At 46.2% G+C, this 23858-nt stretch overlaps 1 protein-coding gene across 1 annotated transcript in view; it reads left to right on the top strand.

The window, feature by feature from the left end:
- Positions 1–23858, top strand: part of BAZ2A (bromodomain adjacent to zinc finger domain 2A) — an 87912-nt gene that overhangs the window by 21713 nt on the left and 42341 nt on the right. Inside the window, exons 2-3 of the mRNA XM_056853969.1 lie at positions 19872–20009; positions 23240–23782. Coding sequence (XP_056709947.1) covers positions 19874–20009; positions 23240–23782 — 679 coding nt within the window. The 5' untranslated portion in view covers positions 19872–19873. The remainder of the gene's footprint in view (positions 1–19871; positions 20010–23239; positions 23783–23858) is intronic.

The raw sequence follows: 23858 nt of genomic DNA, 5'->3' as shown, positions 1-23858 counted from the left end.
ACCGCCCGTCCCGACCTCCTCAGGCCATGTGAGGGGCCGGCTGACACCTTTCACAGGTGAAGAGGAGGAAGGAGAGGGGGAGGTGACGAGAATGTTTCCAGAAGGCCGCGCGGGGGGCGGGGCGGGGGGAACCGACTCTCTACGGGGACTCGTGTTTGGGTGCGTGACGTGGCCCTGTTTGCCGTTAATGGTGGTGGTCGGGAAACGAGGGCTCGAGACCTTCTGAGAGGGCGGGGAGGAAGAGAGGAGGAGTTCGTTTTCTTGAGATTGGCGGGGGGGGGGTGGAGAGAGAGAGAGAAAGTTTCGTCCTATATATAAAAAAGGGAGAGAAATGTGTTCCCTTCCCCCATCCAGAGAGGCCCATGTATAGAGTGCACCAGGGAGGAGAATTCTTGGTTTGGAGAGTAAGCGTAGAAGCAAATCTCTCGTTTGAAGTGAGACAGTTTATGGGAAGTCCCTGCCGTGCGTGTGTGCGTGCGTGTGTGTGTGTGTGTGTAAAGTGCCGTCAAGTCGCAGCTGACTCATGGTGACCCCTCTTTGGGGTGTTTCATGGCAAGAGACTAACAGAGGTGGTTTACCAGTGCCTTCCTCTGCACAGCAACCCTGGTATTCCTTGGTGGTCTCCCATCCAAATACTAACCAGGGCTGACCTTGCTTAGCTTCTGAGATCTGACGAGATCAGGCTAGCCTGGGCCATCCCTCCCTGCCTTGAGATTCCCCTTATTAAAGGAGGGGAGGGGGACACCTCCTTAAAGGGAAAGCCGCTTGGCGGGGTGTGTGTGTGTGTGACTCTCACTTTATTTAAAAGAGTGGCGGCGGGGGCAGACCAGGAACAGATCCTGGTTGGGGCGGGGGTGACAGGAGGAGGAGAAGGTGAAGAAGATCGGACCTGACTTGAGAAATTATAGGGATGAAGTGAGCGTTGAAAGGGTTTGGATTTTGTTTCTGGAGAAAAAGAGGGATAAGGATAATGCAACAAGACCATCTCATCTCCTAAAAGATAGATTAAGTGCTTATTTGGTTCATTTTATCCTGACCTTCCTTCATGGAGCTCACGGTGGCAGACATCATTCTCCCCTTTTCCATTTAAAAGTACAACCGCTGGTTAGGCTGAGAATGTGTAGCACACCGACCCCCAGTGAGAGTCATAAGAGAGTATGTGTTTGAATGCAGGCCTCTCCGCTTCTAATAATCACACTCACCCTGGCTCACTTTGTGTAAGGCAGAGGCTCCCAAACATTTTGAGTCATGGAGCACTTTTCAGGAGAGAAATTCGTCACAGAGCAATAATTTTCACCTAGTGCCTATATACTAAACTGAATGACAGTAGTATCTTTCTTTCCAATCTCTTCATGGAGCACTAGGAGATGTTTCGCGGAGCACCAAGTGCTCCACGGAGCACAGTTTGGGAACCTCTGGTGTAAGTCGTGGAGGAGAACTAGGTGTTGCCTTCCCCTGAAGTGTGTGTTTGGGGGAGGGATCATATTTTGAGTGCAAAAGGTTTGTAGGCAGTTCTTGGGTAGTCTGGAATCTTGGGTTTGTCACTTTGGTGTTTCCTCAGAGCTGGGGGAGGAAGAGTACAGGACCTGGGGAAATGGGCTGCTCTGGACATAGGATGTGTAAAGAGAGATTTGTGAGCTTTCTACAGACTTCATTATAACAAAGCTAAGATTATCATCCCTTCTTGGATGATAATATAATGGGACCAGATGTAGGAATTCTGATTTCCTATTAAGGTTCCTTTTCTGGTGATGCAGCTTGTGAAGAAAATAGTTTGGAAACAGGGTGATGCACGGGAATGCAGACTGTGGTTGAATTTTTCTTTGGCAATATGAAATAACACTGGGGTTGTGTTTACTAGTATATGCATACACTTATGCATGTACATGCATACCTTGGTTGATCCAGGAGTTCAGAATCTCATGTTTGGTACTATCCTGGTCTACCCTAGTTGGTGGGGAAGGTGTAGGGACTGGTGGAGACAGCTTGGGATACCAGAGAACCTTCCCATTTATGGCTTGTAACATCTTGTATCTTGATGGTGTGGGGATGGTTTCTCAGAACAACCTTTTTTGTATTTGGGAAGCTGAGAGACTGAGATCTTAATCCTTGTAGCAAAAGGGCTGTGAGTGTGGTTTGGGCAAATGATGGCTAGAGTTGTGAGAGCCCTTTGTGTGGGAGGTGGGTTGTAAGCACAGGGAATCCCTGGTGACCGGCTTTGGATTGAGTGAGAGTGATCTGGGCTGTCCTCTTCCCCTGCCTAAATATGCACATTGAACCCTGAAGCAAACATCATTCATCCTCTGCCCCCTCCTCCAACCTTGCAGGAAGTGGATGGGAAATGGCAGCTCTGTTTGTTGCATTTTGAAATGTCCTTTTAAAAATCAGATTTGGTTTCAATTTCTAACTCTCCCCAAGCTCCTTGGCTAGATTAGCCCCATTCCCCAGCAGCCAATTGGTACAAGACCCTGCAATTTGGGGTCACTGCCTTCTTTTAAAAAATTTGTTCACAAAATTTAAAGTGACTATATCCCTCCTTTTGACATTTGCTGTCTATCGCAAATTAAACTGGCCAGGTTGTTCTCTTCACCTTTTGTTGTTGTTGTACAAACAACCTTTTCCTATCCTAGAGTTATTTTTTTAAAGGAAAATATGTATACAGCATTCAGGTTGTCCTATGTTGAATAGACTATTAAAGTGCACTACATTCGAAATGGAGATGTATGAAAATCTTTGTCATAAGCAGTACTTGCTACAGGGCATCCTGGTTTGCGCTCTATGTGTGTCAGAATTACAGATAGCTCTCCACTGCTGCAAACTGTGTGCCAATTTCTCAAGAGGTAGGGGGGAGTTGTGGGTTGGTTGTATTGAGAGAACATTCTGCCTTTTGTTATACTTTATGTGGGGCTACATACTACAGAAGCCAAAACACCCTAAGGCTGCTAACAAGAGTATCTTGGCAGTTTAGGATCAAATAATGTCAGCTCTACCCAATGAAGAAAACCATGAAATTGTTATTGTTTCTGCTCCTTCATTGCTTGCAAATTTACAGTTAGATCTAACAGGCCTGTGCATTAAACAGCATTGTGCTTTTCAAGGTCTTAGTAGTCCTCTGCAACTGAAAACAGTGGCTAGTTACAAGGGTATAGATGGTTCTTCTCATGCTGTATTCTATACTTTTACTGGTGATTATTTTTGTGCTATTTGACTACAGCGATGACTTTTTACAAAATTACTCATTGAGCCAGTGTGTGGAGTAGTATCTGGGAGATCAAGCTTTGACTCTCCACTTGTGCCATGGAAGCTTGCTGGGTGACTTTGGGCCAGTCACACTCTCTCAGCCTAACCTACTTTACAGGGTTGTTGTGAAGATAAAATGGAGGAGAACAGAATGATGTAAGCTGCTTTGGGTCCCCATTTGGGAGAAAAGTGGGCTACAAATGAATTAAATAAATGAATTAAATAAATAAATCGTAACACTTGAAATCTTCCTTTTATGGAAAAGGAAGAAGATTTTAATAAGATACAATACCACCTTGCATTTTGAGGTGGGAAGTTAGCGCTATCCAATACATAGATTAAATGAATTTTTGTTGCCTTGGGTGCCTCAGTTTCTTAAAAGCAGTATAATGAGGTTGCTGTGAGGATAAGCAAGAGCTTCAAAATGGAATTCCACATTGAAGAGTGCATGTGTAAAACTTTCATTTGTCCAAGGAGATGTCAATTTCTGGTCATGTAGGAGGGAGGAGTTTGGAGGTATGGCTTTCCAAGCAGTATTGCGCACACTGTCTGAAGCGAGTTCAGACAGTTTAGGGCAGGAAGTCTCCAGCTTTTAGGCAAAGCAACCTCATATTTGTGGTGGGAGAGTGTGAGCATCTGCCAGTCTCGATAACCTGCTCACTGAGGAGCAGTTAAGAATGGGACAGGTCATGATCAGACAACCTGTGACCCATCTAAATAAACATGATATTAAATATAAAGGTTCCCTGTGCAAGCACCGGGTCATTCCTGACCCATTGGGTGACGTCACATCCTGATGTTTACTAGGCAGACTTTGTTTACGGGTTGGTTTGCCAGTGCCTACCTACTTGGAGCACTGGACCTGGATTAAGTGTCATGTGACAGGAATTCTGTTTGTGTGGTTCCTTGTCATTTTTACTGCTAGAGAATCCTTACTCTTGTCCTCCTACCACTTTTATTCTTATTCTATGGGGAGTGTGAGAAAGTCATAGGGCTGAGGTACAGAAGGGACTGTCTCTGTCAGCTGCTCAGAATTATCCCTGCATGTGTGGTTCCTGTATAGCTTTAAATCATCAAACCACACCCCTCTCCTTTAAACTGTCCCCGTTCCCTCATAGCTGGTGCTGGCTGCAATTAATGCATCCATTTTCCTTGGGGTCTTTCCTAGCATGCTATTCTGCCTTCCCCTTTAATTACAGCGTCTTCCCAGCACCTCCCTTCACCTCTGCTTAAGCCTAGTTTGTCCCTGTGCTGGAGCAGCAGCTGTCTTTTCCACTGCTGCTGTGACCCTTAAATAAATATTACCGTAGAAGCAGTTTTGTGGCTAATGTCAGATGCTGGACTTCTTATATGCTGTTAGGGTAGGATCCGTTGCTTTTTGAAGGAGAAATGGCAAGTGCATAAGGTGGCCCAAGTACAAACAGGGCTGATTCTTGATGATGCACACTGGCTTGGGGGAAGGGCATTTGCTGTGCTATTAGCAGTGTTTTCCCCCTGCAGTTACAATAGCCTTCCAGCTTAGGTGGTGGAGCTTGGCATGACACTGCAGTAATAGGGGGTTGCTTGTGTGTGTGAGAGAGAGACAAGCTTCCTGATGCAAGAGTTAATGAACCAGTGGAGCAGAAGCTCTGTCTGAAATTATTTTGACATTTAGTACATTTGCATCTGTTTTGGATATATAAACTGGATCTTGACAATGATTGCTAGCTGGGAAAATGGGCAAGAGGGATTATTCTAAACTAGATAAAAAATCTAGTCTGATCTCAGGTTGGCAGAAAAAAGAACTGTTCCACATTCTGGCTCCCCCCACCCCCGCAATCTGCTTTTTGGATGGCCTTTATCTAGAATCATTACTAGCTTCCCTGTTGGTGCTGTTCTAAGATCTGCCTCTGTGTGGGGCAGTTTGGAAACATTGTTTAAATACAAATTCTAGCACAACCTAATGTGCTCTTGTGAGTGGCCCATGAAGACTTTTAACGTGGTCAATTCATCTGTGCCAACTGGGTAATTTGACCGTTACTTCAGTTTTGAAAAGAAGGACCTGCTTTGCACATGACGTAGCCCCAGACAGTGTAGACCAGTCATGTCCAAAGTCCGGCCCGGGGGCCAATTGCGGCCCCTGGGCTGGTTTAATACGGCCCCCCACCCTGTTTTGCAGAGAGAGAAAAGGGGGCGCATGGGGGCTGCGCCTGTGCTTTGCATCCCCGACCGAGGGGGCGACGCTTGGGCGGAGGGTTGCCTCGATTGGCTGTCTCAACCCCACCCCTAGAATGAAGGCCAGCGAGTCTGAAACCATAGAGAGGCCACTTCCTTCCTACTCAGAGCCTGTGCGTGAGGACGCGGCCTTTGTTATTCTGAAGCATGGAAAAGTAGCAGCAGCTCCTCCCGAGTGGGTCAAGGGGGATCCTGAGGATGGGTTGCGGGGGACTCGAGGGTGGGAAAGGTGGCGGGGGGGGGGAAGGGAAATGCAAGGGAGGTCAGAGGCTGGCCCCAATCCGGGAGAGGAAAGACACCCCTCCCCCCCACACACACACACACCGAAAAGCCTGGGAGTGGGGGGGGGTTGCTCCTTCTGGCTCTCCTCCTTCCTCTCTGCAGAAGGCTGGGGTGGGGGGGGAGATGCAGCCCCTTCCCTGCATTGCGGAGGCCTCGCGAGGGATCCAGATTTGCAGGGTGGGTGGGAGGGAGGAGGGGAGAGACTGGATGGGTCTTGAGTGGGGGGATTGTGAGTCAAGGAAAGGCAGGGGGGAGAGGGGACTGGATTTGGGGGTGGGAGTGTTTGGAGTCAGACCCCCCCAGCAGGTTCTCTCCAAGGCAAGTGGCTGCTTTGAAAGAAGGGATGGGGTGGGGGAAATAAATGACTCCTGGCATGTATCGTGTTTGGAAATGAGGCTCGTTCAGACGGGGCCGAGTCTGCAGAGGACACCCGTGTTCATTCCAGAGGTCAAAGCCCTGAGCAGAGAGCAAAGAGGTCAGAAGGAAAGAAGAAAGGAAGAGTTGGTTTTTATATGCCCACTTTCTCTACCACTTAAGGGTGGCTTACAATCGCCCTCCCCTTCCCCTCCCCACAACAGATACCCTGTGAGGTAGGTAAGGCTAAGAGAGCTGTGACTAGCCCAAGGTCACCCAGCTGGCTTCGTGTGTAGGAGCGGGAGAAACAAATCCAGCTCACCAGATTAGCCTCCACCGCTCATGTGGAGGAGTGGGGGAATCAGACCCGATTCTCCAGATCAGACGCCACCTCTCCAAAACAACGCTCTTAACCACTACACCACGCTGGCTCTCATGGGGAGAAAAACTCCACATTCCTCCCTGCACGGGAGATGTCAGAGTGTTTGAATCTTGGACTCCATGAAAATGAAAACCAGTTTATTTCCTGGCTCAGATGAGGGGAGGACAGAATATCCCAGGCATGGTTGAAGGGAGAGAGTTGACAGTCCCAGAGATGCACATGAGCGGGGGGGGGGGGGAGAGGGGAGGAAGAGTTCCTGCTCCCTCCCTACAGAAGGAAGGTTGGAGATTTAGAAGCTGGGGGGCGTCCGGTGAGCTGAAAGGGGCTTTGGGGAAAGGAAGGAATGTAGCCATGGTTTTTGTGGTGCAGTCTGTGGTTATGGGCATAATAAGTATGCCGTTTGCAATAAACTTTGCATAAAACAGTTAATTTACATTTAATTAATTTAATTAAGAATGTCAGGCAAAATGGTCAGCCTTCACGCATGTTCACTTCATCAAATCTGGCTCTCTTTGAAAAAAGTTTGGACACCCCTGGTGTAGACCATTGAAGGGAGCACTGTTGAGGTTTATAAAAATTGTCATTTCAATAAGTAAAGTGTACATGAGTAAGTGCCCTGCAGCCATTATTTCTGAGGGGTAGCCGTGTAATAGCTAGTTCTGCAGAGGTTCTTCCAGAATAAATGTCATGTATATGTACTGCTTATATACAAGAACGCACTGTGTTGTACTTCAGGATTTATATGTATCCTGTCCTTCCTCCTTGCATCTCAGGGAAGTGTACATCTTTATTCCTGCTTCTATTTCATCCTCATAAGCACCCTCAGAGATAAGATAGCCTGAGAGAGAACGAATGGTCCAAGGTCACTCGGCAAGCTTCATGACACAATGGGGATTTGAACCTGGATCTACCAGATCATTGTTTGACACCCTAACTGCTATATCACATGGGCTTTCAAAGGAATTAAGATCAAGAAAGTCATGTGGAAGGATTCCTAGAATTCTCTGCTATTTTTCCCCATAATATTGTGCAGGCTTTTACTGACAATGCAGTAGAAACTGCTAGAGGAATAATTGTTTTCCAATGGATGAATGCATCCTGTAAACTACTGTAGCAAACAGTTTGGGAGGGAGTTTGGGGGCAGTGGGAGAGCAATAATGTATCAGTATATGTAAAGAACTGTACCCAAAGCTGACAATTTTGTCCTATGTTGTATTGACCTTGGCCAGATCACTTAATCTCTGTTTCACCTTCCACCTGTTGGAAGCTTTCAGGGAAGGGCTTGTCTCTCATTTATTTAAAATACAAACAAAAGTGGGGTTGTTCCCAACACATATTTCACTTGTGGAATTTGATGATACAGATGCAATTATGGTTGGGAATAGAACTGGATTCAGTCACACCAGAGAGATGGCTTGGGGGCTTGAAATATTAGTGGCAAGTTAAAAAAAAAAAAGATGTATAAGCCCCATGTCTCCCTTGTTGGAAGCAGAAGTTGATCCATTGATCTGATCCAGTAAGGTTTCACATAGACAAAGGTATGTCATGTATGGTTCATGACATGATAAATGGATCAACTACTAGTTAAAATGGATACTAGTCATGATGCATACCTATTCTCTCCAGGATCAGAGGAGCATGCTGAGTAATTAGGTACTGTGGAACACAGGCAGGATGGTGCTGCTGCAGATGTCTTGTTTGGGGGCTTCCTAGAGGCATCTGGTTGGCCACTGTGTGAACAGACTGCTGGACTTGATGGGCCTTGGTCTGATCCAGCAGGGCTTTTCTTATGTTCTTATGACATTCAGCAGTACTGTTGCTGTACTTAAAAGTACAGCAATATACTTCCCTCACCACTGAAGTATCTGAGTATTCCAAAGTTCTTGTTTATGTTTTCCCACGATTCCTTGCAAGTCATCACTGATTGTATTTTACATGCCCTAGGAACAGCTGCAAAAGATAGCTGCCTCATGGAGAAACGTTTCTCTGTACTGAGGAGAGAGACTCCTAAGGAAGAATAGAGCAGATTTTGTTAGTCTAGCATTCTCCAAAACTAGAAGATCAGTAGAAAGGTTCTGTTGTGTCTTACATTCAAGCCACTACTCTTCCCAAACTGCAGTTAATTCAGATACTAAAGTGAGTTAGAGGTATGGTAAAATTGAAGTAATGCTTCATAAGAACATGCTTTTCTGTTCTGATCGTACCAGTGTGAGAGCCAGCATGGTGGTTAGGAGCAGTGGTTTGGAGCAGTTGACTTTAATCTGGAGAACTGGGTTTGATTCTTCACTCCTCTACATGAGTGGTGGATGCTAATCTGGTGAACCGGGTTGGTTTCCCCACTCCTACACAAGAAGCCAGCTGGGTGACCTTGGTCTAGTCACAGTTCTCTTAGAGCTCTCTCAGCCCCACCTACCTCACAAGGTGTCTGTTGTGGGAAGGGGGAAGGAAGGCGATTGTAAGCCAGTTTAATTCTCTCTTAAGTGGAGAAAAACCAACTTTTTCCTCCTCTTCCTCCTCCTCCTTCCTCCTCCACCCTCTGCTTCCATTGGGGAGGGGCTGTTGTTCTGTGATACAGCATCTCCTTCAATCACCAGCTAAAAGGATCAGGGTGGGAGTTGATGTGAAAGATCTCTGCTTGAGACCCTGGAAAGCTGCTGCCAGTCTGAGTAGATTAGTGATGGCGAACCTTTTAGAGACCGAGTGCCCAAATTGCAACCCAAAACCCACTTATTTATTGCCAAGTGCCAATACGACAATTTAACCTGAATACTGAGGTTTTAGTTTAGAAAAAACAACTCATACATTCACATATTTTGCGTTAAAAGAAAAACACAATAACAGAGCTTTCAATTATACAAACATCTTTTTATTGAAAGGTAAAAGTTTGCATTTGGCATGCATCTCTCCAGGACTCGTCCTCTGCTCAGCCACCGGACATTATTGTACATAAGTAAACAATTATACTGTGCCTTAACCTCCTCAAGAAGTGCTTGAAACTGTCGACAATTCAGAGCACGAGCCATGATGTAATTCACCATTTTTGTGACATCTTTGAGGACATAGTCAAATTTTTTGAACAATTAATGTGATTTTTGCTGTTGTGTGCATGCTGATAATTTGTCTACCCTTGGCTCATACTTTGTAAGTTTGAGAGCAACACATGCAGCACTCAGGTCATCTATTAGCCTGTTTCTGGTGTCAGATTTGATATAATTCAAAGCTGAAAACAGCTGCTCACAAGCATAAGATGATCCAAACAAAGTAAGGAAAGCAATCCCAAGTGCTTTCATTGACTTAAAATTATTTGGCAGAGAATTCCACACTTTAAGGATTTCATTTTCAGAACTAACTGTGCTGTCCTTTGGCATCCCTTCTACTCAAGTGTTTCATGCAGGTCATAGAATTTATTTTTCCAGATAGAGCTTTCTTGAAATTCTATTAGCTCCATTTCCAGATTTTCTAAATCTAACCAGTGTAGGCAGGAAAGATCAAGTTCTTCAAATGTGGCTTTATCTGGAGAAGTAAGAAAACACAGGGTTGTCTCCATCTTACGGAACTGTAAAAATCTGTTGCTAAAATTCACCTGTGCAGCTGCTACAATACTAGAAAATAACTTGTAGATTTCCTGATGGCTTGTAGGATTGTCTGCAAATGTTGTAGAATTTTCTAAATGCTTTTTTAGACGGGCGGGGCCCCAGACAAACTGCAGACAGGCGGGGGCCCCGACAAACAGCTGAGCTGTCCCGCAGCTCAGCTGAGAGGGGGTGTGTGGCAAGGTGCTCCGCCACAGCCTCCCTGTCCAAACTGAAGACAGGCAGGCCCCCCCCCCCCACAAACAGCTGAGCTGCCCTGCAGCTCAGCTGAGAGGGAGGGGCATGGCAAGGTGCTCGGCCACAGCCTCCGGGTCTAAACTGAAGATGGGCAAGGCGGGGCGTCCCAACAAACAGCTGAGCTGCAGCTCAGCTGAGAGAGAGGGAGGGGCTTCCCCTGGTGCAAGAAGAGGGAGGGCGCCAGCGCAGGCTTGGGGAGCATGGGCTTGGGGAGAAGGAGCACCGCCCTTACCACGGCAACACGGCACAGCCCTAGGCAGACGCGACGGGTCCGTGCGTGCCCACAGAGAGGGCTCGGCATGCCGGCTGCAGCACGCGTGCCATAGGTTCGCCTACTGACCTTGATGGACCAGTTGTTTGGCTCAGTATAAGGCAGGCTTATGTGTGTTCATTATTGCTTCAGGGAGTAGGGCTTTCAGTGACTGCCTCTCAAACTTCCGTTGGCTGGAGTTTTCACACTCAGTTTTTTAAGCTCTTGAGAGCAGAATTTCACATAAACATTGAAACTCTGCTTGTGGAACTGACTGAACCTTACATTAGGCTTGATTTAAATGTGATGGTTGTGGCGCAGGAGAACTTACCTATGTAACATTGCATGGGTCCAGTTTAAACTGGGTCCTCAGCTGCTGTGTTCATAATATTCTGCCAGATATCTGTAGCCTGGGTGCATGTTGTACTGGCATGCTAATGTTGCACACATAATGGTCCAGTTTAAACAAGATACTAGGTAAATGCAAAGGTAAGTTCTGCTGTCCCACCAACATCCCATTTAAATTAGCCCTCCAGCATATTCACTAACAGCAGACTGTGTGTGAGAGAGAACATGGAGGGGGTGGAGTGGAGCTTTCTTTGTACTGCTTTCTTCTCTGTTAGGAGAGTGGAGCTTTTGTGTGTGTTTGCCATCTAGTCACAGCTGACTTATGGCGACCCCATAGGGTTTTCAAGGCCAGAGACATTCAGTGGTGGTTTGCCATTGCCTGCCTCCACGTCAGGACCCTGATACTCCTTGGAGGTTGTCCATCCAAGTACTTGCTAGGGCTGACCCTGCTCTGCTTCTGAGATCTGATGAGATCAGGCTAGCCTGGGACTGTGGTATATTTGCTGTGATATATGTGCATAATGGTACGGTCTTCTCCTCCCCCATTATCTATAGGAGTTAGTTAGGTCCCACAGGGCGGAGCTCTTGTTACCAGTTTCTAGTTTTAGTTGATGTTGCTGTGAGCTATAGCTGTGGCATGTTGGCTTTGTTGCAATGCAAATAAAAGCTGTTGGATGAACCCAAAAGTGAGTACTCTTGCCTGATGCTGTATGCCTTAAAAGGGGATCATTACATGGTGGCAGAAGTGAGTGTGGATCTTCACACATTCCCCGGCACCTGACTGGAAGGCTCTAGGGTGCAGCCTTACACAGCAGTGGCATATTTCAAGCCGCCATCACAGTTGTCCTTCGTGGGAAATTTAGGGGGAAACTGGAGGCGATGCGAACAAAAGTTAAAACTATACCTTGTCGTTATGATGAGTCAGAAGAATACAAGATTGCAGTTTTGCTTCATTGCGTAGGGGATAAAGTCTTTGAAGTTTACAATAATCTGCAAGGTGTGTTTGAAGATCCTGACAATAACTGCTTTTTGTGCCAATTGTGAACCCAGAAAGAACCCTGTGTTTGAGTGATATCAATTCTGGCAATTGCAATACAATGAGGCGTCTGGCATAGATACCTTTGTCACTGAGCTTAGACGAAAAGCACAGCATTGTGAGCTCGGTCCCTCTCAAGATTTTATGTTGTGGGATAAGATTGTATTTAGCGTAATTGATAGCAAACCTTTGGAGAATCTCCTAGAAGAGCCCAGTCTCATCCTCCAACAGGCGATTGATATTTGCAGACTCTGACACATGCCCATGCTAGAGTTATGTCTGCTGAAGCGACATTCCATATTGTAGAGCAAAAGCAAACCTACTCTTGACTCCCTGCAACTAACGAGGAAGCTTTCAGCAGACCTTCCCCCTGGACAGCTTCCTCCTGATAAATGACAGGCCCTTTGCAATAAATGTGGCAACACACATAGGCCTAGACAGTGTCCAGCTTTTGGAGCTACTTGCTACAGATGCTCCAGGAAAAATCACTTTGCAAAAGTATGCAACATAAAGGAAGAATGGGTAGGGCTGGAAAAGGGTGTGAAAATGCTGTTCATGGGCTTGCTGTCTACTTCCGATCTCTCCAAGGCGTGGCACAGCACAGTAACAATTACGGGCCTCCCAGTCTTAAATTGGACACTGGAGCTGAGGAAAACACTATTTCTGCTGCAGTGGCTGGATCGGTGAGGGGGAAAGTACATACCATGCAATCACCAGTCATGCTTGTTGCTTTTGGAGGTGCCCGCATAAAACCAGTAGGGGCAATCGTTGCCCAATGTAGTGTAGGCCCTAACAAAGCCAAGCTGACTTTTTATGTGATTGATAATGATGACCCCCTGTTACTTGGAAGGGATGCCTGCATCAGCCTGGATCTCCTCAGGTGAGTTCATTTGGTACTCCGTACTGTACCTTCACCTGGGGATGATCTCAGGCACTACTCAGATGTTTTTGAAGGCATGGGCCAATTTCCCGGCGCTCACCACATTCTTCTGGACTCATCAGTCCCTCCTGTTGTCCTTGGGTGCAGGAAAATCCCTACTCTGTTTTTAATAACTTGAAGGGCCCCCTTCGCCAACTGGAGGTGCAGGGCATCATCATGAGGGTCATGAAACCCATCCCTTGGGTCAGCAGCCTTGTTATTACACAAAAGAAAAATGGCTCCTTTAGGATTTGTCTTGATCCTCGTGACCTCAACAAGGCAGTATTGCAGCAGCACTTTTCTATTTCCACTGTTAAAGACGTCAGGAAACACCTGGCTGGTAAAAACTGTTTACCATTTTAGATGAGGACGGCCGCTACTGGCAGCTAAAACTGGACAAGGAATCCACTGAGCTGAGTACCTTCAACACCCCATGGGGAAGATACCACTTCAACAGACTCCCTTTTGGTTTAAGGTCTGCAAGTGAAATATTTCAGCTGAAGAATTATGAATGCTTTGGTGATATTCCGGGTGTTCACATCATTGCAGACAGCATGATCATTATGGCAGCCGATAAAGAACATGACACCATTTTACAGCGAGTCCTTCAACGGGCATGGCACAGGAGGGTGAAGTTTAATAAGGACAAGATACAGTTCCTAGTAGAAGAGGTCAAGTATATGGAACACGAGTTTTCCAAAGATGGCATCTGACCTGATGATGACAAAGTGGAAGCTATCAACAAAATGCCCCCACCTGTGGACAAGATAGGCCTTCAGAGATTCTTAGGTACCATACAATACCTGGCCCAATATATACCAAATTAATCAAGCCTCACTGCACCACTGCAAGCCCTGCTACAAAAATGTCTTGTGGCATTGGGGGCCTGAACAGCAGGATGCCTTGAATAGTCTTAAAAGAGCCATTTCGACTGCTCCTGTACTCCAGTATTTTGTTCCAGGAGAGCAGCTGGTGGTACAAGCAGATACATCCAAAGATGGGTTAGGTGCTTGCCTGTTTCAACAGAAGCAACTTATTGCTTATGCTTCCAGAGCACTGACAGAGGCTGAGAGGAACTACGCACAAATCAAAGAGGAACTGTTGGCGATTCTTTTTGCCATGACTAAATTTCACCAGTATGTGTTCGGAGCCCCAGTGATAGTCCAGTCGGACCATAAGCCCCTAGAGGTCATTCTACAAAGGATGCTATTACAGTTACAAAAATACTACTTCGAGATTGTCTACACTAAGGGCAAAGACATGATGGTAGCAGATACCCTTTACAGGGCTACTATGCTTCCCCTACCCTCAGCGCCCAACCCCATTTATGAGGACAGAGTTGTCTGGCTCTGGAGCCAGCTCCCTCGCCAAACTTCCCCAGAAAGTGGGCCTGCGCACCTGGGAGCCCACCAGAGGCTATCCGGGGCAGATGCTGTGGAGGAAGCAAGGGGGAGTCCAAGGGGCTCTCAAGGAGGCGAGCCCCGTTGCCGCCTGCAAAGGCTCTGCCACAGCCGGCACTTGCAGAGAGAAGCATCCTGCTGTCTGCAAAGACCCTACTGCAGCCGGTGCTTGGAAGGAGGAGGACCCCACCACTGACTGAGGCGCTGCAGCTGGCGCTGGGAGGGAGGAGGGCCCCGCCACTGACCGAGGTGCCGCAGCCAGCGCTTGCAGGGAGAAGCGCCCCGCTGTCGACCAAGGCCCCACCGCAGCTGGTGCTTGAGGGGGGGAAATGCCCCATCAGCAATAGAGGGCCTGCCGGAGCACCGGGCAAAGACATGCCGTTGGATTGCAAGGAGAGGGCAGGAAGTGGAGAGAGGCGGGAAGCCTGAAGAGGGGGCTAGCTGCTCAATCAAGGCTGCCTCCCCGCCCCACCAGAGAAGCAGGTCCCGCAGAGGCCAGACTGGCAGGGAAGGAGAAGGGGAGGGCTAGGCAGCAGAGAGAAGGATGTAGGTGCTTCTGCCCGGCGTTGGGGAATTGGGGTGGGACGGGTGTTTGAGGGATTGACAATCAGGTGGAGGAGGGATAAAAAAGGGAATAGAAAGCAAGCCAAAAAAGAAGCATGGGGGGAAAGGGCATGAGCGTCAGGCAAGGCCCTGTATCCCAAGGGTGAATGCTCTCCAACCAAGGAGACCAAGCTAGTCTGAGGCCAGGCTGCTTCCCCAGCGAAATGTGAGAGGGCAGCAGGGTGCCCTGGGATCAGGGGCGCGTCACAGAGTAATTTACAGTTTGGCGGACACTGCACCTTTGGTGATTCCTTGCTAAAGCAACTGCACGATCACATTAGGGTGGACCACAACTTACAGGCGCTTAGAGCCATGCATCTTCATAGATGGCCACACTGGTGAAAACAGGTTCAACCGGCTCTTAGGCCTTATTGATCCCTCAGGGATCAAATCTGGCTTGAAAACAATTTACTCATGATTGGTCTGAAAAGGTGCACGGTCTCACATACTCGCTGTGCTTCACTCTCCCCATCAAGGCATGCAGAGATCGAAGGCTTGGGCCTGCCAGCTCATGTACTGGCCCAACATGAAAGCTCACATAGAACAATGGGTTGAACACTGTGTGCCATGTCAGGAATTTCAACCTAGCAACTGCAAAGAGCCCATGATCTCCCATGAAATCCCAGAATTGCAGTGGTACAAGTTGGCTACCGACATTTTTGACATTGCTGGCTAGTCCTACCTGATAGTTGTTGACTATTATTGTAAACACCCTGAGGTTCTGCTTCTCCCTGACAAGACGGCTGACACTTGGTGTGCCAGGTGCCAGGCCAAGTTGAAAGCTTTGTTTGCTCAACATGGTATCCTTAAAGAGCTCATTTGTGACCATGTCCCGTTTGCCAGTTCCGTGGTGAAACACTTTGCGTTTGAATGGGGTATTTCCATCACCCTCTCCAGCCCTGGCTATTCCTAATCCAATGGTCAGGCTGAACGCATGATTCAAACCATCAAACGTGTTTAAAAAGGCGTCACTTGAAGGTTCATCTGGCCTTACTCAATTTACAGAACATGCCTGTTTTGGGCCTGGAGTATGCCCCTGCACAGCTCCTTATGGGGCAGCTCTTATGCAGCACTCTTCCAGGCACCTCTGCAGTTCTCACACCCAGACTACCTGTAGCTGTTCTATAGAAACTGACAGCCCTTCAGGGTCGCCAGAAGGCCTCCTATGACAAACAGACTGTACCCCTTCCACCCCTGCATGAAGGGGACAGCGAAGAGTTGCAGACACACACGGGATGGGTACCAGCATTGGTCATAGAAAGGAGGGCTGAACTGTGCTCATACACCGTTGAAACATTGAATGGTGGTATGTATAGGAGGAACAGGAGGCATTTAAGAAAAGATTGCTCCTCTGTACCCTCAGTGACTCAGGACAGACCCCAGCTGATACTTCGGATTGGACAGAGGAAGATCATAGTGATTCAGCTATGCTCCTATCACCAGACGATAACTCCCCAGCTGAAGGTGTGTAAACAAAATCTATCCAAAGATAGTTTAAATAGTTTTCTATTTAAGATACATTATACTCCAAAGGTAATTCATCATGAAATAAGGATTAGTTTTTAACGACGTCGCATGAGACTGTATATTCATGCAGTATTTAAATTTTTTGATAAATAAATTCCATTAATCCATTCACAATGTCATGCTCTTCTGGAGGATTTTCCATCTGGAAGATATTATCACAGATGCTTGGTTTTGCAGTTCTCAAAACTGTTAATTTGTGTCTGCAAAGATAATGTGCCTCTTCACAGTAAAAATGTTATAAAATAAACATACAGAGTGGAGAAAAAAACCTTAATCCCATTGTTCCTATGCAAATCTGTGGACAAAGAACCAGCCCCTTACCTCTTACATGCTCAGTTTCAAGAAGTTCAATGAATAGAAGATGGTTTGGAGGGGAATAGATCAGCATAAGGAGCTAAGAGTGAGGAGGGAGGGGCAAGCAGTAAAAATGAAAGTGAATCCTTTTGAGCATAGTACTTCACATCTTGGTATCTTTGGGGGTTACCACACTTTGTATTCCCAGCGATGTATTAAGAGTTTGAAAATGTTATAAAAAATACTGTTCGCACTTTGTTTGGCCCCTTTAGCTGTGAAGACGTCTTCCAACCATTTATAAGCAGTGGTATCCAAAAACCCTTTTAAAGCGATGTTTTTTATAACATTTTCAAACTCTTAATACATCGCTGGGAATACAAAGTGCGGTAACCCCCTTTGTGTGTATAGCTTGAGGTTTATCATATTATTCTGTCCCTGGAGGAGAAAATCTATAATGGCAGCAGGCTATAAAGGAGACCCAGTTTGAAAATGTTTTAATGTAGTTCGTCTATGTGCAAAATGGAAACACTGCAACAAAGAAATGCAAGGCCTAGTGGCCCAAATGAAACTGGAGATAGTTCACCTTGCAATAATTTTGCAATAATTTCATAATTATCTATGTATTTTTAATGGTATAACCAAATCAGTAATTTTTTGATATAACTGTAAAACTAATCTGAAAAGTTATTATTCTAAAAATGAAACCGTCATCTGGTTGTAAATCTTAAGATTATAGCAGCAGGAATGGCAGTGCATTCCTGAGCCTCCAGGGCAAAAGGCTGCTCCAGTGTCCGGGGATGTGTTCCTGGGGCGTCCCGGGAGGCGTTCCCAGGGGTTTATGGCGCTGGCCTGGGGTCGGGGCTGCCTTTAGGGCTGTTTCAGCCCGGGAACGCCCCTTTTTATTTTTTGCAAGATACGTCACCTTTTAGCTGCCTTTTAGGTGGTGTATCCCCTGTGCAACCCTGTGAGGGTTGCACGGATTTTTTACGCTGGGAGGATGTTTCTGTGGGGCCGAAACCTCCTTTAGAGGCAGCACAGCCGCATTGCCTCCTAAGCCCGGCGCAGGCATTCCGCTCAGGAATGCACTGTGAGTCTTTATGTAGAAAATCATGATTTAAATCAAGTCTTACTAGTGATTTAAATTGTGGATTAAATCGTGTGGATTAAATCCACCCTGGGTATGGGTAAAAAATGTTTACAGCTTTGAGGGAAGTGAAGCCAAGTGCAAGTATTCAAGCTGAGGCTTCTGGATTCAAGATATAATATAAATTGTGGCTTCATTTTTAGATTCCTTGATGTCGTGCATTGTTATGCACCTTCTGTTTATGAAAAAGCTTACTATGAGGTGGAGGGCAGTGCAATGTCAGACCAGGTTGAATCTGTACCTTGAAGTCTTCCATCCCTCTTAATTCAACCACGGGGTTGTCTTCCTTGGCTGTTGTCCAGGCCTGCCTTGAGAAATTTTTCTTTATTTTCCATGTTGGGTCAGGAAAACAAAAGGGAGAACATTCTGTAAGACACTGGAAGAATTTCCATGTCTGGGAGCTGCAGATGATCCACTGGATGGGCTAGCCCCCATGCGAAGAGTTCACACCATCTATCTTATTGACAAGCTTCTGTGAACAGCACATCTATTGCATACGTTAATTTCAGTTACAGAAAATGCTGGGATTCGCCTCCCACCCCAGAGTTGCAGAGAGGCGAAAGTTCATCTGCATCCCTGTGGGACAGAAAAATTACGAACTAGGTGTGGGCAGTGATTCCTTGGTAAATCTTGTGTCATCTGATGTGGAATTTTCACATGGTACTTTGTAGACTCATACTGGCATGCTTAGCCTACAAAGGGGTGTGGAGCACAGCAGAGCCACCACAGTTGGCTTACTCATTAAAATGTTATAATAAACTATATGGATGGAAATCCTCTCTCTATAGTAGTTGTGTTTCTTGATTGTTTTATTTATGCACTTCAATTATACTCTTGTCTTCTCCCCAGTGGGGATCCAAATAGTCTGGCATTGTTCTTGTCTCCTCCTTTTTATTCTCACAACAACTCTGTGAGGTAGGTTAGGCTGCAAGTGTATGACTGGTCACACAGCAAACCTCCGTGGCAGAGTGGGGATTTGAATCTGGATCTCTCAGATCCTAGCCCTCACTAACTACAACACCACATTGTTTTACAGAACTGTTTGATCCCTAGATTTCCTCTCTAAGGAGTTTACTTATGTGCCTATTTGCAATACGAGTGCAACATTTCATATTAGGAACAGTTGTGTGGTCACATTGCTATATTCTAGCCAGTCGTGTATAATCCTGTAATTTACAGACTGTATATTTAAATAGATTCCAGTATTAAAATGTGGTAGCTGAATGGTAGGGTTGCCAACCTCCAGCTACTAGCTGGAGTTTCCCACTATTACAACTGATCTCCAGCCTGTAGAGATCACTTCACCTGAAGAAAATGACCACTTTGGCAATTGGACTCTATGGCATTGAAGTCCCTCCCCTCCCCAAACCCTGCCCTCAGGCTCCACCCCAAAAACCTCCCACCAGTGGCAAAAAAGGACCTGGCAACCCTACTGAATGGGCATCAATACCTAGTGGAACCTTGAGCAGGTCACCTCCTTGCTTTCCCTTGGCTTTCTTTGCAAAGACTTAAGTAGAGACTGCTGTTATGTTTTCAACAGGGTTGTTGAAGAGGTAGACATTCAGTTGTGTCATTTCAGATATGGACCTGGGTCTTATCAATAGGGCAGCTAGCCACAAGCCGTTGAATATGCTAGCTGCCCTATTGTTGATGAAGGTAGTCGGTGACCTGCTTGTCTTGCTGATTTGGAGAGCTGGTATAGCATAGTAGCTAAGAGTCTGTGCTATGGACCAGGAAGTCCTCTGTTCAAATCTACCATGACCTTACTTGATAGATGTAGTCAAGCCACAATGTAGATCGATGTAGGCAACCTTTTTAGCCTTTTTCACCAACTCCCATTTGAATATGAGAATAATACTTTACAGAGTTTTGTGGTAAGGATTACTGTGACAAAGTCTGTGAAGAAATGTGACAATTGAAGAATTATTTAAATATTAAGCTTTAGTGTTTTTATAGTAGTTGGCCAATGGCTGACTGAAGTAACAGGAAGGAGGATTTGTACAGCTGTCTTGTGCATTGTGGCTTCAGTGTTCTGTTTCTTTCCTCAGAAATGGAGGCAAACAACCATTTTAACTTCACTGGCCTTCCTTCTTCACCTGCTGCCTCAGGACTGAAACCAGCGCCTTCCTCAGGGGACAACATATACACAAATGGATCTCCCATGAACTTCCCCCAGCAAGGAAAAAGTAAGTTTGAGGCAGGAATTAATGTTGATTATGCATATTCGTATGCTAATGCTGGTTCCTGCCAGTGAAAGAGTTCAGTTCTATTCTTTATGTTCCTGTGTAGGGGCTTTGATGAATTAGCTAAGCATCTGTAAGATAGTAGGTTGAAATACAAGGATGCTGGCTTTGCTTCAGGGGACTTTAATAGTAGTAATAAGTAGCAGCAATGGCTCAGGGACAATAGTTAGTTTTCATATCCATAGGGCCACTTTGTGAACAAGCATTTGGAGCTGATAAAATCTTCAAATCTGTTCTTTCCTTTTTTTAAAAGGTAGTCCTAATCATGGAGAAAAGCTTGGGAAAGTAGGCAGTATCTACTGCCTCACTGGTACTCATTTATACATCATTCTGCCACCAGACTGGCAAAAACCCAAAGAATTGTATCTCAGTTTTAAAAATGGCATCATTCAGTTAAAGCAAGATAGGAAGAGCTTGTTCAGAACTTCAGAAGATCCAGGATAGATCATACAATACATTATCCAGTGTGCAGTCTTATTCTAGCCTGGCATAAGGTTTTCGTCAGTGTTGCTGCCTCCCATCAGTTTGTTACTTATTTAATTAGCACTACTTAAAAATTCACCTCTTGTGAATTGGAAGTTGCCTGGAAGAGATGGAAAGTTGCGAGTATTCCTTAGGAAGGAGAGAGTTTGCTGGGACAGCACTATGATCTAAAGCAGGGGTGGGGAACCTTTTTTTCCTGCCAAGGGCCATTTGGATATTTATAACATCATTCGCGGGCCATACAAAATTATCAACTTAAAAATTAGCCTGCTGTATTTGGTCAAACATTTAGCCAAGAGGCACGACCGAAGACGGCTCTGAATGTCTGCCATGTAGAGCGACTCTCTTTTGAGCTCTGCCATCCCCAGCTGGCCCCAAGAGATTCAGGCAGGGCAGCAAACACAAGACGGAGTGAGCGACAAGCTGCTCGGGGCTTGTAGGCGAAGAAGCCCGGTCCAGTAACGCCCTGATCTGGCACTTTCATGCCCTACACGTCTTTTGCAGGACTTAGAGGGGACAGAACCAGAATGGAGAGGGGGTACTGACCAAGCCCCAAGCAGGCAGCTGCCCAGATGACCCCCAGTGCGGGCAGGCATCCAACTGGTGGTGCACTTGCTCACCTGGTGGCACAGGATGGTCTGTTGCACCAGCTGGGTGTAGCTGTCCAACCACATGTGGAGTTGCTCCTGCTCCGCATGGTCGGGGCCGGATTCTACAGCCAGCTCCTGCTACCTCTGCCTGCAGGGATGAAATGAGGACACACTAGCTAAGAACTTGCCCCCGCACGTTCTGGCCCTGCCCCCTTTAACCCCTCTATTGTCGCCACTCCCGCCCCCAGCCCTCTTGTAGTACAGAGGGAATACGTTTCTTCATGGCCCGGGTGGGAAAGGGTTAACACAGTTTCTTGGGTGGTCCTAGCTGCTCCATAGCTAATAACTCTTCAAGGGGGAAAGAAGGTTCCTTTTCTCGGCAAAACAAACTCACATCCGCCTTGAATAGAGGCTATTCCTGTCCGCGGGAGGGGCCCAGTCTTAGATCCTTCTGAGCTAGAGATCTGCCAGGACCCACGAAGGGCCAGACCAAATGATTTTGCGGGCCTTATACAGCCCCCGGGCCTGACATTCCCCACCCCTTATCTAAAGAGTGGATGACACTGACTCCTTTTCCATTCTTCAAATGCCTTCAGGATATGGAAGCGTGTATTTATCTTGCAATTTTAATCTGAACCTGGTTTGTCTCCACCACAGGCATGTAGTGGAGGTGGTGATAGTAATATGCTCATTAATATATCTTTTTTTATATTCTTTCTACCCTTTACAACCCTGTGAGGCAGGTCATTATCTCCATTTTACAGAGAGATTTCATTACTAAGCAGAGAGGTTTGGATGCAGCCCAAACAACACATTCTAATCTATTTCACAGGATTGTTGTGGAGATAGCCCCACTCATGTTGCCTGGAACTCCTTAAGGAAGGTCAGGAATATAAAGTTCTCTGATCCATGTAGGGAGCCATGGTTTTCTCTCATCTGCAGTATTTGTGCCAACCCTCTCTGGCTGCTTGTGTATTCAAGGGCTAGTGATGATCAGTTGTATTTCTGGTTAAATATAAGAAAACAATAGTGTTTTCAGCCAGGCAAGCTTATTTATTGTTAGTGCACAAAAAAAGAAACACCTGTGTTGAGGGTGACACAGGACATTCATATAGTCATGTATGTGGACCAGGCTTTATTTCATGCATCCCAGTCATCTTTGGTGCGGGGTGGGGAGGGAGGGAGTTGAGAGCCTTTGCTTGCCTAAATTAGAATGTTAAAAATCCTGAAAGCAAATGAGCTGGGGGCGGGCGAGAATGGGGACACAGTTTTTTTCCCCCTCTCCACTATTTTTTTTTTTTTTTTAGTTTCTAAAATTTTGGCATATTCATATGGTCATATTTCTTGGTGACTTTGAGCGGTGAAATCTTGTTAGCTTTGAACAAGGATTGACATGCTCACCTTTCTACCGTAGTAGAAGACAATGTAGTACTTTTCTGTCTAGTGTCACAATAGAAAAACTAGAAACGAGGTTAATTTTCTTCTGGGGAAGAAAAAAAAGAACCAACACTGAGATGCTAATTTCCCCCAATTTGTCATTCTTTAATCAGTGGGGGTTGTAAGGACTGGGCTGATTTTTACAGCATTCCCACTGCAAGGAGAACTATATTAATTCTAAAGGATTTTGGAAGATTTTACTGAGTCCTCTACACAGAAACATCTAGATGGGAGCTGCTGAGGACTGCAAGGTTAGGTCTGTGTAGCTAAGAAGGCAGAGAGGTTTCTTGAACAGCAGGAGCAGCTATGGAAGTGGGACTATTTTTAAGGCTTTAGTCCTGTGTGACTTGACAGATAAGATTTTGGAATGGGTATTGGGAAGAAGGCAGGCAGTTCTTACAGAGGATGAAATCACATGCAGGAACCCTGTTTTATTTTGGGACTGGGTGCAAAAGAGGAGATTTTGTGGATGGCCTCTTGAATTAATTTGGTCCAGTTGATTATTGTCATCCCATTTTCCAAATGTTTATTGCATCATCTCTCTCTTCTAAACCTCCCCCACCCCGTCCATAAAGGGAGATAGGCTAGTAAGGTAGAAACAACCTTTCCCTAGTACTTATTGTGACTTTAATAGCTTCTCCTTTTTTCCTTCCCTCCTGGTAGGTTTGAATGGGGACGTGAATGTTAATGGCTTATCTACTGTAGCTAATGCTAGTACTTCAGGGACCCGCTCCTCAACCACCTCCCACCTCCACCACTCATACGACTATCTCTGGAACTACTCGCAGTACCCATCCGGCAATGGCAACAACCTCAAGGACAGCCCACTGTTCTCCCAGTATCCACTGAATGGTGGTGTTGGAAGCAATCGGCAAGGCTCTCCAGGACACACCACCAATCTGAGGGGGGTGGGTGGGCAGGAATTCTGGGCCAATGGCACTCCAGGGGCCATGGGTCTGAACTTTATTTCGACAGAGCTCTATGACTCTTTCCCTGATGATCAGAATTTTGAACTCCTGCAAAATGGCCCGACCAGCTTCTACACATCATCTCAGCCTTCCCCCATGCTTAGCTCTGGCAGCCAGGGTTTCTCTCCACAGCAGGATGAACCAGGAAATGAGGAGCCTGTGAAAGAAACTGCATCTACTGTCTCAGAAAATGGTACCAGTCTCTTGGGCAGCATGGAGCTGGAGAGCACACAGCCAGGTATAGCAATAAATGGTTCCCAAACTTTTTATTCAGGAGACTTAGCATTGGAATATGATGACTGTTACAGAACATG

The sequence above is a fragment of the Euleptes europaea genome, chromosome 1 (assembly GCF_029931775.1).
Source record: "Euleptes europaea isolate rEulEur1 chromosome 1, rEulEur1.hap1, whole genome shotgun sequence".
Classification (NCBI taxonomy): Eukaryota; Metazoa; Chordata; class Lepidosauria; order Squamata; family Sphaerodactylidae; genus Euleptes; species Euleptes europaea.
The sequence above is the reverse complement of the archived record's forward strand: the minus strand, read 5'-3'. Positions and strand labels throughout refer to the sequence as shown.